Source organism: Xenopus laevis, chromosome 7S (genome assembly GCF_017654675.1).
Source record: "Xenopus laevis strain J_2021 chromosome 7S, Xenopus_laevis_v10.1, whole genome shotgun sequence".
NCBI lineage: Eukaryota > Metazoa > Chordata > Amphibia > Anura > Pipidae > Xenopus > Xenopus laevis.
In genome coordinates this window covers 19,026,173-19,040,534 of record NC_054384.1, presented here as the reverse complement: position 1 = coordinate 19,040,534, position 14,362 = coordinate 19,026,173, and the positions used below count along the sequence as shown (strand labels likewise).

Genomic DNA, 14,362 nt, shown 5'->3' with positions numbered 1-14,362 from the left:
GGCCTTCATTCAATCAGTTCAGTGTTTTCAAATTGTTTTTTAATGGAGGAATTATCCTCCCTTATTTCCCAACAGGCACTGCAGCCAGTATACAATCTGAAAATTAAATGGCGATGGAGGGGGGGCTGGAACTTTATAGTTCAGCAGCTTTTTAATGAGGTCAAAGTTATTTGAGGCCACAAGCAAGTCACTTGAGTTTGTCTTTAGGAGCAAATAAAAAGACAGAGCCAACAGATTGCTCAATGAACAAACCACACAAAAAGCCGCCCACACAAAGCAAACGCTATTATCTCACACACTGGAGTAAACAAGGGACGGCTCCAGTTTGTGTCCTCTTTTGCTCTGCACCAAATGCACTCACATACACACACACATCTGAAGAACATGTGGAACTGCATTCAGACACCTGCACACGCAATCATGTTATATTGTCGTCTGTAACATGGCACAGCCTTGCTTTATTGTCCACTGCCTCAAAAATGTTCCCTTTTTCCTGGCTCACCGGGATACCAGGAAACCCAGGTGTAAGTGGATCCTCTTGCTTCTAACCATATGCCAACCTTGAGGTGGGCAATATCGGGCTGATCTGATCGTGGGCCCTAGGATACAACGATCGTATCCTAACGAATAGCAATGGGCGGTCGGATCGCGGGACCGCATCAACGAATAGATGAAGCCGAGATCCAACGGGATTTTTTGTCCCATCCGATCGAGATTGATCTCGATCGGTGAAGCCCGTCGGGGGGCCCCATACATGGGCCAATAAGCTGCCGACACGGTCTGTTGGCAGCTTTTATCGGCCCGTGTATGGCCACCTTAAAGGAGAAGGAAAGGTTAAATCTAAGTAAGCCTTATCAGAAAGGTCCATCTAAATATACCAGTAAACCCCCAAAGTAATGTTGCTCTGAGTCCCCTGTCAAAAGAAACACTGCATTTCTTTCCTTCTATTGTGTAAACATGGGCTTCTGTATCAGACTTCCTGCCTTCAGCTTAAACCTCATTGCCCTGGGCAAGAGCATGCTCAGTTTGCTCCTCTCCCCCCACCCCTCCCTTCTCTACTGTAATCTGAACCCAGAGCAGGGAGAGACTCAGGCAGGAAGTGATGTCACACCCCATTAATACTACAGCTCCTATTCTAAACAAACAGAGCGTTTCTAGAGCTTTTTACTCAGGTATGGTAAAACATTCTACAGAATAAATATAGCATTCTAGCTTGCCCTATTGCAGCTAATCTATTGGCAATAAAATGCCTCTGTAGCTTTCCTTCTCCTTTAAGTCATGGTCTAAGGTTTTCTGGTGGGCCCCTGGTATCCCAGTCCGACATACCCTTTGCACTGATATATAATGTATTTGCCTTTATTTATTTAACCAGAGGGTTCAGTATTTCTGCCAAGGGACTAAAACAAACAACTCACAGAGCAGGAAACAAGAAATCATCACCTACCATTGCTATTGTGTGCATTGTAGTGATGTGCTGGTTGGGTTTTTCCCGACACGCACCCGATCCACACCTGTCCTCCCTCCACCTGCCCGAGCCATACTTCCTTTATAGGTCCCTGCCGCCACGCCGATGACGTCACAAAAAGGCGGAGCGAGCAGGCACGAGGCTATAAAGCCGGCAGTTGAAGGTGGCGGGGCGGGGAGAGCAGGAGGAAGAGCTTGACCTGGACCCACCCACTACCCACAAAGGGGGGTGCAGGGTCGGCCCGAACCCGACCAACCCACGGGTATCGGGCCGGCCCGCACATCACTAATGCATTGCCATCCTGTTTGCATCACGGTGGTCAGGCTCAAGACCTGTCTATAAACAACTGCAAGAGCATAATAGCAGAGGTGCTCCTGACTATAAAACAATTCCCATCAGCTCCTTTTTTGTCCACCATAGGCCTATATAGTGTGACTATAGAGGAAGCAGATCCCGCACTGGGGGTTAGGGGTGGGGCTATGGCACTAGGGGCCGGACTAATGAATCACATGGACGTAGGGTTAACATGACATCAGCAGAAGTGACATCACAAGCATGCGCACAACCTCTCTGGAAGCCATGGAAACTGAGCTGCTCAGTGCTCACTATAGTTCCACTGACGTCATCTGGAGTATGCATATGCAGTGTAGTTTTGGACTCCAGTCCTTAAGAGGGATATAAATGAGCTGGAGAGAGTGCAGAGACTAAGTGCAACTAAACTGGTTAGAGGGACGGAAGACTTAAATTATGAGGGGAGACTGCCAAGGTTGGGGTTGTTTTCTCTGGAAAAAAGGCGCTTGCGAGGGGACATGATTACACTTTACAAGTACATTAGAGGACATTATAGACAAATAGCAGGGGACCTTTTTACCCATAAAGTGGATCACCGTACCAGAGGCCTCCCCTTCAGACTAGAAGAAAAGAACTTTCATTTGAAGCAACGTAGGGGGTTCTTCACAGTCAGGACAGTGAGGTTGTGGAATGCACTGCCGGGTGATGTTGTGATGGCTGATTCAGTTAATGCCTTTAAGAATGGCTTGGATGATTTTTTGGACAGACAGAATATCAAAGGCTATTGTGCTACTAAACTCTATAGTTAGTACTAAATCTAAATGTTTGCACACTCAAAACAAAAACAATTGGACATAAGGGTGGTTTGGAAAAAATAATTTTTACTATTGTTCAAAAAACATTTTACATAGATAATGCCATACAATACATGGCGCAATTTATACAATGTTAAAAAGTAGCATAGAAAATTAACCACCCATTAGTCACATGCAGCAAGCAAGAAATCAGCAAGGGAGCGGATACACCTACCATTCTCATTTTTCTGGTAGGTGTATCCGCTCCTTGCTGATTTCTTGCTTGCTGCATGTGACTAATGGGTGGTTAATTTTCTATGCTACTTTTTAACATTGTATAAATTGCGCCATGTATTGTATGGCATTATCTATGTAAAATGTTTTTTGAACAATAGTAAAAATTATTTTTTCCAAACCACCCTTATGTCCAATTGTTTTTGTTTTGAGTGTGCAAACATTTAGATTTAGTATTGACATTGGTTACCTTTGGTAGGGGTAACATCTGTTTTTGCACCTCTTGCCAATTTTTGAAAGTTTTGGTGTGCCCTCCATCCATTATAAACTCTATAGTTAGTATAGATCTGGGTATATATAATTTATTTGAAAGTATGGAGGGGTGTGTGTATGGATGCTGGGTTTTTATTTGGAGGGGTTGGACTTGATGGACTTTGTCTTTTTTCAACCCGATTTAACTATGTAACTATGTAACTATATGTCACTGAAATATAACTTTAGAACCTTCATAAACTGGACTGTCCGATTCAAAACCAGACAGGTGGCAACCCTAAGCACAAAGTGTCAGGATTTCTGGTATGCCCTAAAAGACCCAGTCCATTATGGCTCAGTGTGAATCAACCTTTTGCTTAAATACCTCATTCACTGCTAATAGTGTGCCGAGGCCCCTGCAAAAAAATCTTCAGAAGGGCCCAGAGCACTTCAATCCCCATCCTCCCGCCACTTCCCATCCCACCTCTACCACACCCACATCCTGTCTCTGCTCCACCCATCTCCGCCCAACTTGTGTCCTAGGTAAGAGAGCAGCTGGACGGGGGGGGGGGGGGAGGTTTATTAGCTATAGAGGAAGCAGACCCTGCAGTCTGGGCCCCCCTGCAACTTAGGGGTCTGCGTCCTCTATATTTACGCCACTGACTGCAAAGAGAAACAGTTATGCCATTCTGTACCAATTTGAGCCAAATACAATGTTAAAAAGGACTCTATCTATGGTTCATGTATAAATCACATCTGATGGGCTGCTACTTTTTGCCTTTAAATCTATGCGAGTGGCCTGTCTGATTAACAGCCGATATGGAAATTCGATTTTATGGGGTACGGAAACTTTCTAATGCATGTTCTTTTGTGCAGCCCCTGGTTTTCGCCATAGGTTGCTTAAGAAATCAGAGCATGTCTTCTGTCACATACTGAGTTTTTCTCTATCTAATGTGACAGGTTACAGGAATCATAAAAGAACAGAGAGACAGACTGCAAGCTTGGTTACAAGCTAAGCACAAAATAAATTTATTTTAAAATATCAGGAGCCTGACACTTCATTTGCAAGAAATATACTACATGACTCGTCATCCAAACCCCTTCTATATCGAATCCTATTTGTTCTAAATGGTGGACGGACAGTTTTGGAAACTAAACAAGCAGACGGACATGCTTAGTATAGATGAACATAAATAAAATTTAAAAAAAAAGAGAGATAGCACACTATTGCCTAGTTTTTCATTTTGCACACCGGCCTAAATACATCAAATCGGATCCTGTCTTTCATGCATCTATACAGTTTTAACATTGTAAGGTTTTGTTTCCTCTTCCTTAGCTAACCTTTCTTATCTGCCCAGATATCCTTTCAAATCTGCTGATATCAGACTGTATCACAACAAGACAGGGCAGCTGATTTTGCCACAAGGGAAGCACAGACACATGTAGCAGGAAATAAACAAATAATGCAAAAGTAATGCAAAATTTCAAAGCTAATGTACATAAACATTCTTCCAGACTGTACTGCTCTAATCAATATTAAATTAATAAATAACTCTGGATACTCAAATCTAGCATATATTTACAATATATACAATTATTGTAATTACTGATGTAAGCCCCAAAGCAAATTAGTGACATCTATGCATTTCACAAGAAACGTATTCCCACTGCTTCACTCCCAAAGGAACAAACACTTTCAATTAAGTTAGGCTTCCTACTGAGCAACTCAGCACAACCTGACTGCTCCCAGTAAATTACAAATGTGGTTGATTGTTATACAAATATGATGCATTCTCTTTCTCTGCACGAGTTTCATATAAAAAAAATGTTTTTAATTTGTCTCTTAACAGCCCCCCCCCCATCCATACCAATCAATGACATTTCTGCTCTGGTTATGTACAGTATATCTGTAGTATATTTATGGAGCAGAGCAGCATTATATTCTATAAACTGCCTCTAATACCTATGTCCGGTTAATGGCAACAACTCCTTCGCTTAATATGATGCAGTATCAGTGATCACAGTACAAATTCACATTTGGTTTGGCGATCACCTCTTTTTGGGAAAGGCATAAACCACATGATACACATTTAATTGGCTGTTTGGGGGGGGGGCAAAATCCGTGATCCTTTCTTTATGCCAAAACCATATACCACACGATTACCTTACAAAATTGGTGACCCTCTCTCTTTTAATGTATATAACAGAGAACCCACATGTAAATGTCTGTTTCTAGGAGACAGACAGTGATCCTCTCTTTATGGGAAACTCATAATTCACATGATTAACATGTAATGGTTTGTGGGAGACAGTGATCCGCTCTTCACAGGAAAAATCATAAATCCCATGATTAACTTATAATAGTGGGGCAATGAAGTAAGCAATACTTTTTTTTTTTTTTTTAATTAACTTGCAAGCTACCTGCAACTGAAGAAAAATAAAACTCATTGTTTCCTAAAAGGAACAGTCTGTATGGAAACCTAATTTTAGCCTAAGTTGTAGCCAACTACAAGTCATTTATCTGGTTTAGCCTGGTTGCTCAAGTTATCTAATGCTCACATACAACTGCACAAAGAACACTGATGAGTATATAGCTAGTAAAATAATAATAATAATAAATAAATAGATAGATAGATAGATAGATAGATAGATAGATAGATAGATAGATAGATAGATATAATTTCCACTGACAAAAGGTGCACACCAGGATTTTTCAGTTTAAAACTCCATATTTATTAAATAGATTTAAAACAGGAACCGGCCAACGTTTCGGTCTTTTTCTAAGACCTTTATCAAGACGACCTTGATAAAGGTCTTTGAAAAAGACCGAAACGTTGGCCGGTTCCTGTTTTAAATCTATTTAATAAATATGGAGTTTTAAACTGAAAAATCCTGGTGTGCACCTTTTGTCAGTGGAAATTGGATAATGCAGCTATTTTCAGCGTAGCACCCAGGTATGTGATTCTAATCATTGGAGTCTCTCATGGATGGTGTACGTTAGGAATTTGAATGTGTGTATATATATTATATATATATATATATATATATATAGTAAGCAAGAACGGTCCGCACTCTCTTATGTAGAAGTAAAAAAGTTTTATTGTTACATACGAGACTAACGTTTTGGCCTCCTCCGAGGCCTTTCTCAACTGTGAACTGGAACTTTCTTCAGGGAAAAAGAAGAAAGTTCCAGTAAGAAATTGAACGTCGGATTCAATAAATCTGCTTTTTGTTTGACACTTATCTTTGTTTAAAAATCCTTGAGTGCAATCGCTTTGTGGTGTATATATATATATATATATATATATATATATATATATATATATATATATATACACACACACACACACACACATACATATATACACAAAGCGACAGTACTCCAAGGATTTTATATCAGGGATCCAAGATTCAGTCTTTTTCATCAGGATTCTGATTCCAATGATTACAAATTATATATATATATATATATATACACATACACATACACACATTGTGTGTGTATATATATATATATATATATATATATATATATATATATATATATATATATATATTATATATATATATATATATATATATATATATTTCAAAATATCGAAGTAACTCATGGACATCATTACAAGTACATTTATTGCATTTTGATATATTGCCCCCACAGATGGGGGAAAATGCAATAAATCCACTTGCGGTGCGTGCCTCCGATATTTTTAAACTTTTGTAATCGGTTTGGGAGTTGCACCCAGGATTTGGCGTACTATTTGGTGAGTGCCGATATTGGAATATATATATATATATATATATATATATATATATATATATATATTATATATATATATATATATATATATATATATATATATATATATATATAAAGTACCCTACTGTATAATATAGGGATATTAAAAGTCACTGAGGAGTACCATGATCATATACAGTTTACGGAGGTTATTTCGAATATCCTCATATTTTCCTACAATGGGTACTTTATTTATTATAATACACACATTTTAGTGAGTCTTGACAAAAATTACATCACTAGATCACTAGTCACCGTTTAGAAGGATTTAATTTACAGGATATTCCTGGCATATAGTTCCTGCTGTGGTGCACGCCAGTCTTCATGCCTGGGTGCTGTCAAATATATTATAGAAAGTAGTTCCCCAAGATTGACACGCTCCAGGACATCATAATGCAGTGTAGAAAAGAAAATTTATTGTCAACGTTTCGGTCCCGTTCTGGGCCTTTCTCAAGACAAACAGATAGTGCCTCCCCCATTGTTTAAAAGACAGAGATGGCGCCAAAACGCCTACTGTGTGCAAAACATATACCCCCCCCCAATGATCACAGTGAAAGACTTCAAAACCCACAAGAAACATGTGTATATAAATCCCATAGGCTAATGCAAGCCTTCAGTCCCATCCAGGAAGTTGCACATAATTTATAAAGCGTTGCCATAGCAAAGCTTCTGAACTCGGGCTGCATAAGTAGAGCTGTGCGTGTAAGTCTGGGGCACGTGTTGTCTACTTATGCAGCCCGAGTTCAGAAGCTTTGCTATAGTAATGCATCTGCCCTTTTCAGGTTTATAAATTATGTGCAACTTCCTGGATGAGACTGAAGGCTTGCATTAGCCTATGGGATTTATATACACATGTTTCTTGTGGGTTTTGACACTGTGATCATTGGGGGTATATGTTTTGCACACAGTACTTACATCACTGGTGACGTCACACAAGGCGTTTTTGGCGCCTTCTCTGGCCTTTAATCAATGGGGGAGGCACTATCTGTTTGTAATGTCTTGAGAAAGGCCCAGAACGGGACCGAATCGTTGACAATAAATTTTCTTTTCTAAACTGCATTATGAAGTCCTGGAGTGCGTCAATCAATCTTGGGGAACTACTATATAAAAAAAAAAAAAAATATATATATATATATATATATATATATATATATATATATATATATATATATATATATATATATATATATATTGGTTTTTATCATTTCAAAAAGTGTTTGCAACACAATTATAGCATTTATCTCTATGAATCATAAAACAGCCAATCACAAACAAGTATGGTATCAGCACTACTTACAATATAAGTGCAGAGGGGAGAAAAGGCATATGTTCCGCAGGCATACAGGTGGGTTTCATTAAATCGAAGCAGAAGCCTTATATGGTTGAAGCACTCTGTCTGCAAAGAGAAGTTAAAAAAAGAATGATTACATTCTGAGGGTGAAGCACAAATCCTGCTAGTTAGGTGACAAGTTAATCTTACATTAAACAGGGATGGCTTCCTATAGAACTTTATGGAGGTGGACTCTAAAAAAGCAAGGGTTCTCCATTTTCCAGACAGCGCACAGACAGAATTATAGGACAAGTTAAGGGGGGGGGGGAGGTAACACAGACAGCATAACCTCCCAGTTATTAATATTAGGTTCAGACCAGTTTAATCCCCTGGTAGTGATGTCTCCGGCACCAAAGAACTATTGCATAAAGCCTTTTTTTGTTATGTACCGTACAATATTGTACAAATTCTTGATTATTGTATTAAAGGACAAGTAAAGCAAACATAAGCTTTATCCATTGAAATTGGGAGAAGGGGACTAATGATAAATCACATCATGTGCTTAGAAAGAGGCCTCAATTGTTACGGTGGTCTCCCCTGTTTTGACATGGTCACCCAGGACCGCCATCAGAAATCGCAGGGCCCCATACGACAAAATTTCCTGGGCCCCCTGGGCTGCGCCCACCTGCTACAGGTCAGCCCTCCCCACCACACAGTAAAAAAACAAAAATATTGGTGGCTATGGTTCCCACATGTTAATAAAAAATAAAGATTTTGGTGGTCAGGGCCCCCCCATAAAAAAACATTTGTGGCCAGGGCCCCCCCCATTAAAAAATATTGGTGGCTAGGACCCCACATGAGAAAAAAAAATTGGTGGCCAAAATTGGTGGCATGGGCCCCCTCCCACATTATAAGAAAATTGGTGGCCAGGGCCCGTTAAACGTCCATGCCTTCCCGAAGTCAGCAACTCTCAGAAAGATAGGGAGCCCGGCTAATCAAGTAAGTGTGGCGTGGCCCGGCCCCCCTTACCCTCGGGGCCTCCTACAACTCTCCCCCCTGTCCCCCCCTGATGGCTGCCCTGTGGTCACCCATCACTCCTTTAACAACCCCTAAACACAACCTGGAATTAATATGCACAGCACTCAATCAGCAAGTAGCTCTGATTGGTCACATTTAGGTTATTACTCACATGTACATCTAAATGACTTTCTGACCACATTACAATGAATTAACAAGGCATCTTTTTCAAATTTCAAAGGGGAATGTGAATACCTGGTTGTTTTTGCCTTTTTTCATGCATTCTTCGTGCTTTTGTGCAGTAACTTCCCACGGGATCTTAAAGATGAAAAACATTGACATTTGCTATGAATATTTCTATGTAGTAGTAATATGTAGTACTCATGATATATTGATAGGGAGAAGATAAACAAAAAAATTTTTAAACCGAACACTCGCCTTTTTTCTGCCTTTTTTTAACTTACAATATATGCCCAAGGAGGCAAAAAAAGGTTAAAGATTTAGAGGAAATGGTTATTTCTACAGAGGTCTATACATTGTATTAGTACAGCATTGACTCACCACTCATCCTAATCTACAGAGGTTAATTTATTCACAACCTAAATCTGTTTATAACTATTAGTCAGAGCATTTCATGAACTTGCTTCAATAAAACAGTGGCCCTAGAGGACAGTTATTTATTCAAGGCGCTCTCCCCAGTTCCACAGTTTGTGTGCGATGTGATGTTTAAATTGCATCAGTTAATAGTGCTGCTCCAGCAAAATTCTGCTCTGAAATCCATTTCTCAAAAGAGCAAACAGATTTTTTTTACATTTAAGATTGAAATCTGACATGGGACAAGGCATATTGTCAGTTTCCCAGCTGCCCCAGTCATGTGACTTGTGCTCTTATAAACTTCCGTCACACTTTACTGCAAGTTGGAGTGATATCAACACCCCCTTCCTTTCCCCCCCAACAGCAGAACAACACAACAATGAGAAGGTAACCAGATAACAGCTCCCTACAACACAACATAACAGCTGCCTGGTAGATATAAGAACAGCACTCAATGGTAAAATCCAGGTCCCACTGCCGCATATTCAGTTACATTGAGTAGGAGAAACAACAGCCTGCCAGAAAGCAGTTCCTAAAGTGCTCTCTCTTTCTGAAAGCACATGACCAGGCAAAATGACCTGAGATGCACCTACACACCAATATTACAACTAAAAATAAATACACTTGCTGGTTCAGGAATTAAATGTTATATTGTAGAGTGAATTATTTGCAGTGTAAACAGTGTAATTTAAAAATAAAAACGACATCATAAAAATCATGACAGAATCACTTTAAGATATAGTTTTATCACTTCACAATGACCAAAATATAAATATCTCCTGTGCCATGGTTTCATAGCCTTGAGCAGTTGTACATGGACAAATCTGCATTGCTGCAAGAAACCAACTCATCACAATTCTAAAATGTGTTATTAAAATCTAGAGGAGAGTTTCTTTCCGTACTGAGTCACTCTGGCTGGGAATAAACTGTTATGGACGTTCCCACATACTGCTTGATCATTCAGTACTAGCCCTGAACAGAAGAAAAGGTCTAAATGATCGGCTCTCTGCCCTACAGCACTGACACTTCCAATGCACCTTAAAAAGAGAATATTATAAAAGGTACAAACTAATGAAAAATACGCTGTTAAATATAATGTACTGTTACTCTGCACTAGTAAAAATGTGTATTTGCTTCTGAAACGTTACTATAGTTCATTTAAATAAGTTGCTGTGTAGCTAAGGGGACAGCCATTTAATCTGTATAGGACAAAAAAGGCATTTTTAGGCCAGTGCCAGATGTAGCGGATCAGGCAGAGAATCTATTCCTACACTTTTTGATGTGCCTGCTAGAGTCCAGCACAGGTTCAGTTGGGGAGACCTGCTAGTCCTGCAGCTGAACCTATACCCAATTAGGGTTGCCACCTTTTGGCCCGGTTGAATCTGGGCGAGGGGCGGGGCATGATGTCAGGGGTGGGGCTCTTTACAAATCAACAAATGCAAACTTTAAGGGTCAGGGCACACAGTCGGATTTGGGGAGATTAGTCGCCCAGCGACAAATCCCCTCTTCTTCGGGGCGACTAATCTCCCCAAACTGCCTCCACTGCCTTGCCGTAGGCTAAAATTTAAATCGACGGTGGGAGGCCACTCGGAACGATTCGTTTTCCGAAGTCGGCTGAAGTTGCTTCACGAGGAAACTTCGGGCAACTTCGGAAAATGAGTGCCATTCCATCGGCAATTTAGGGTAGGGACACACTGGGCGATTTGGGGAGATTTAGTCGCCTGGCGACTAATCGCCGCGACTTTCCACGACCAATCTTCCCGAATGCCTCCCCTCACTCTGCGCCTGGATAAAATGAAAAATCGCCTGCGCTAATCACACGCGGCGATTTGTTTTCCGAAGTCGCCCGAAGTTTCCTTGTGAGGCAACTTCGGGCGATTTCGGAAAACGAATCGCCGTGTGTGATTAGCGCCGGCGACTTTTCATTTTATCCAGGCGCAGAGTGAGGGGAGGCATTCGGGGAGAAAAGTCGCTGCGATTAGTCGCCAGACGACTAAATCTCCCCAAATCGCCCAGTGTGTCCCTACCCTTAGATTCTAGCCAGCGGAAAGGTAGTTCAGGGAGATTAGTTGTCCGAAGAAGAGGCGATTTGTCGCTGGGCGACTAATCTACATGTGTCTCTGCCCTAAGGGTGACAAAGTAACTACAGAAAATACCCTGCCATAGACAATACTGATAATTGCCTCTTCTAGAGACAATTATCAATTATTGTCTATTTTTGCAGCTGTGACAAGTTGCTGCTACTAATAGCTGTGGGTCTTCAACCTTATGCATTAAAATATTTTCAAGTTTTGCCTTTACTAGTCCTTTAAAACATTGTAAAAAATAATTTACTGAAATCATAATCCGCACATTGCTGCTTATATTTTACAGTGATTTACATTGTTTCAAATTTTTTATTTTTTTTTAAACAGTGGCTTGTTCTTCCTCAAGGAATAACATTCCCACAAAGAGTAAATTCATTGCAGAGAAGGAAACACTGGCAAACCACCAGCAGAGTCGTGACTCAACCCTCCGACTGTCTGACTTAGCATAAAGAATCGAGAGCTGCGTTCACCTCTGTGAGGACATAAGGAGAGCCTTGCTATCATCTGCTTAGTCACGGGCGTCTGTGGGGGGTTATGGATGACAAATCATAATTATCCAATGCAAAGTTCAACTGTGCTGCTGATGTGACTAATACTCATGTGCAGCCAGGATTCACCTTAGCCGTGTATATTCCAGAATACACAGACGTGCAGTTAGAATTCACACCAATAGCATTCTTTTTGGATAACTACTGGCAACAAACTTTCAGCAGAAATATGTTTTAGAAACTGAAAGAAGTCCCCTTCTCTTCAACCAGCAGGAGAAAGGAAGAAGGTCTCCAGTAGGGTTTATTATCTTCATTCTTTCTTGCACGCTAAAGGTTGTTTTCATTTTGGGATTACTGGTCCACCTTTAAAGGAGAAGGAAAGGCTAAAACTAAGTAAGCTTCATCAGAAAGGTCTATATAAATACACCAGTAAACCCTCAAAGTAATGCTGCTCTGAGTCCTCTGTCAAAAGAAACACAGCATTTCTTTCCTTCAATTGTGTACACATGGGCTTCTGTATCAGACTTCATGTTTTCAGCTTAAAGGGGAAGGAAACCTAGTTGGCGCAAAAACCCTCCCCCCCTCCCGTGTGTTGCCCACCCTCCCTCCTCCCCCTGGCCTACCCATCCCGCTGGGTAAATGCCCCTAACTTGTTACTTACCCTTCTGCGCAGGTCCAGTCCAGGGAGTTCACAGACAACACACACGGGAGGGGGGGGGAGGGTTTTTGCGCCAACTAGGTTTCCTTCCCCTTTAAACCCTCAGGGCTAGGGCTAGGGCTTGAGCATGCTCCGTTTGCTCCTCTCTCCCTCCCTGCTGTAATCTGAGCTCAAAGCTATGAGTGAGCAGGGAGAGACTCAGGCAGGAAGTGATGTCACACCAAGCTAATATGGAAGCTGCTTTTGTAAACTAACATATTTCTTTCATCAACAGCACTCCAATTTGAATAAAACTGTCTTTAATTTTTACATCACAGGACAGCAGCAAAAATTGCAACATTTCGAGTGGAAGTGAGAAAGAGTGGCGTGCCTTCCCCTTTAAACCCTCAGGGCTAGGGCTTGAGCATGCTCCGTTTGCTCCTCTCTCCCTCCCTGCTGTAATCTGAGCTCAGAGCTATGAGTGAGCAGGGAGAGACTCAGGCAGGAAGTGATGTCACACCAAGCTAATATGGAAGCTGCTATCGTAAACTAACATTTAGTTCATCAACAGCACTCCAATTTGAATAAAACCGTCTTTAATTTTTACATCACAGGACAGCAGCAAAAATTGCAACGTTTCGAGAGGAAGTGAGAAAGAGTGGAGTGCCACTCAAAAAGTTGCAATTTTTGCTGCGGTCCTGTGATGTAAAAATTAAAGACGGTTTTATTCAAATTGGAGTGCTGTCGATGAAAGAAATATGTCTACTATGGTGAACAGTGGCGATCCTAGAGGGGGGCGGGCCCTGGTGCGTGACGCGCAGCCGGACCCCGCCCCCCTCCGTACGGCCGCATTTGCAGGCATTTTCATCGGCGAACGGACTGCAGGGGGGCCCTGAGGGGGTGCGGGCCCTGGCCCGCTCACACCCCCTGCTCCCCCGGTAGTTCCGCCACTGATGGTGAAGCTTTTGTGAACAGACATTACATTTGGGCTGAGAAAGTAAGTGCAGTATAACAGGGACTATCCTAAACTAACAAACAGAGCTGCTGTTTACTCGGGTATGGTAAAGCATTCTGGTGCTAATCTATTGACAAAAAACTGTTTCAGTAGCTTTCCTTCTCCTTTAAGGTAACTTTTAGTACATTATAGAATGGCAAATTTTAAGCAACCTTTCAACTGGCCTTTGTTTTTATTTTATATAGTTTCTGAATTATTTGCCTTCTTCTGACCCCCATATAAAAAAAAAAAACACAATGCTCTGTAAGGTTATGGATTGTTATTACTCATCTTTATATCAAGGTCCTCTCCTATTCATAATTCAGCCCTTATTCAAACCACTGCCTGGTTGCTAGGGTAATTGCATCTTTTTAAACCAGCACAAAGCTTAGCTTTCAAGTGACAAGTGCTTAACACTTGGGCCCCAACTGGGATCATTT

At 41.1% G+C, this 14,362-nt stretch overlaps 1 protein-coding gene across 5 annotated transcripts in view; it reads right to left on the bottom strand.

The window, feature by feature from the left end:
- sema4g.S (semaphorin 4G S homeolog) overlaps positions 1 to 14,362 on the bottom strand; it is a 161,120-nt gene that overhangs the window by 70,418 nt on the left and 76,340 nt on the right. For all 5 annotated transcript variants that reach the window (XM_041570448.1, XM_041570449.1, XM_041570450.1 and 2 more), the window contains 2 exon segments: positions 9,378 to 9,440; positions 8,133 to 8,231 (listed from right to left, as the gene is read on the bottom strand). In XM_041570448.1, coding sequence (XP_041426382.1) covers positions 8,133 to 8,231; positions 9,378 to 9,440 — 162 coding nt within the window.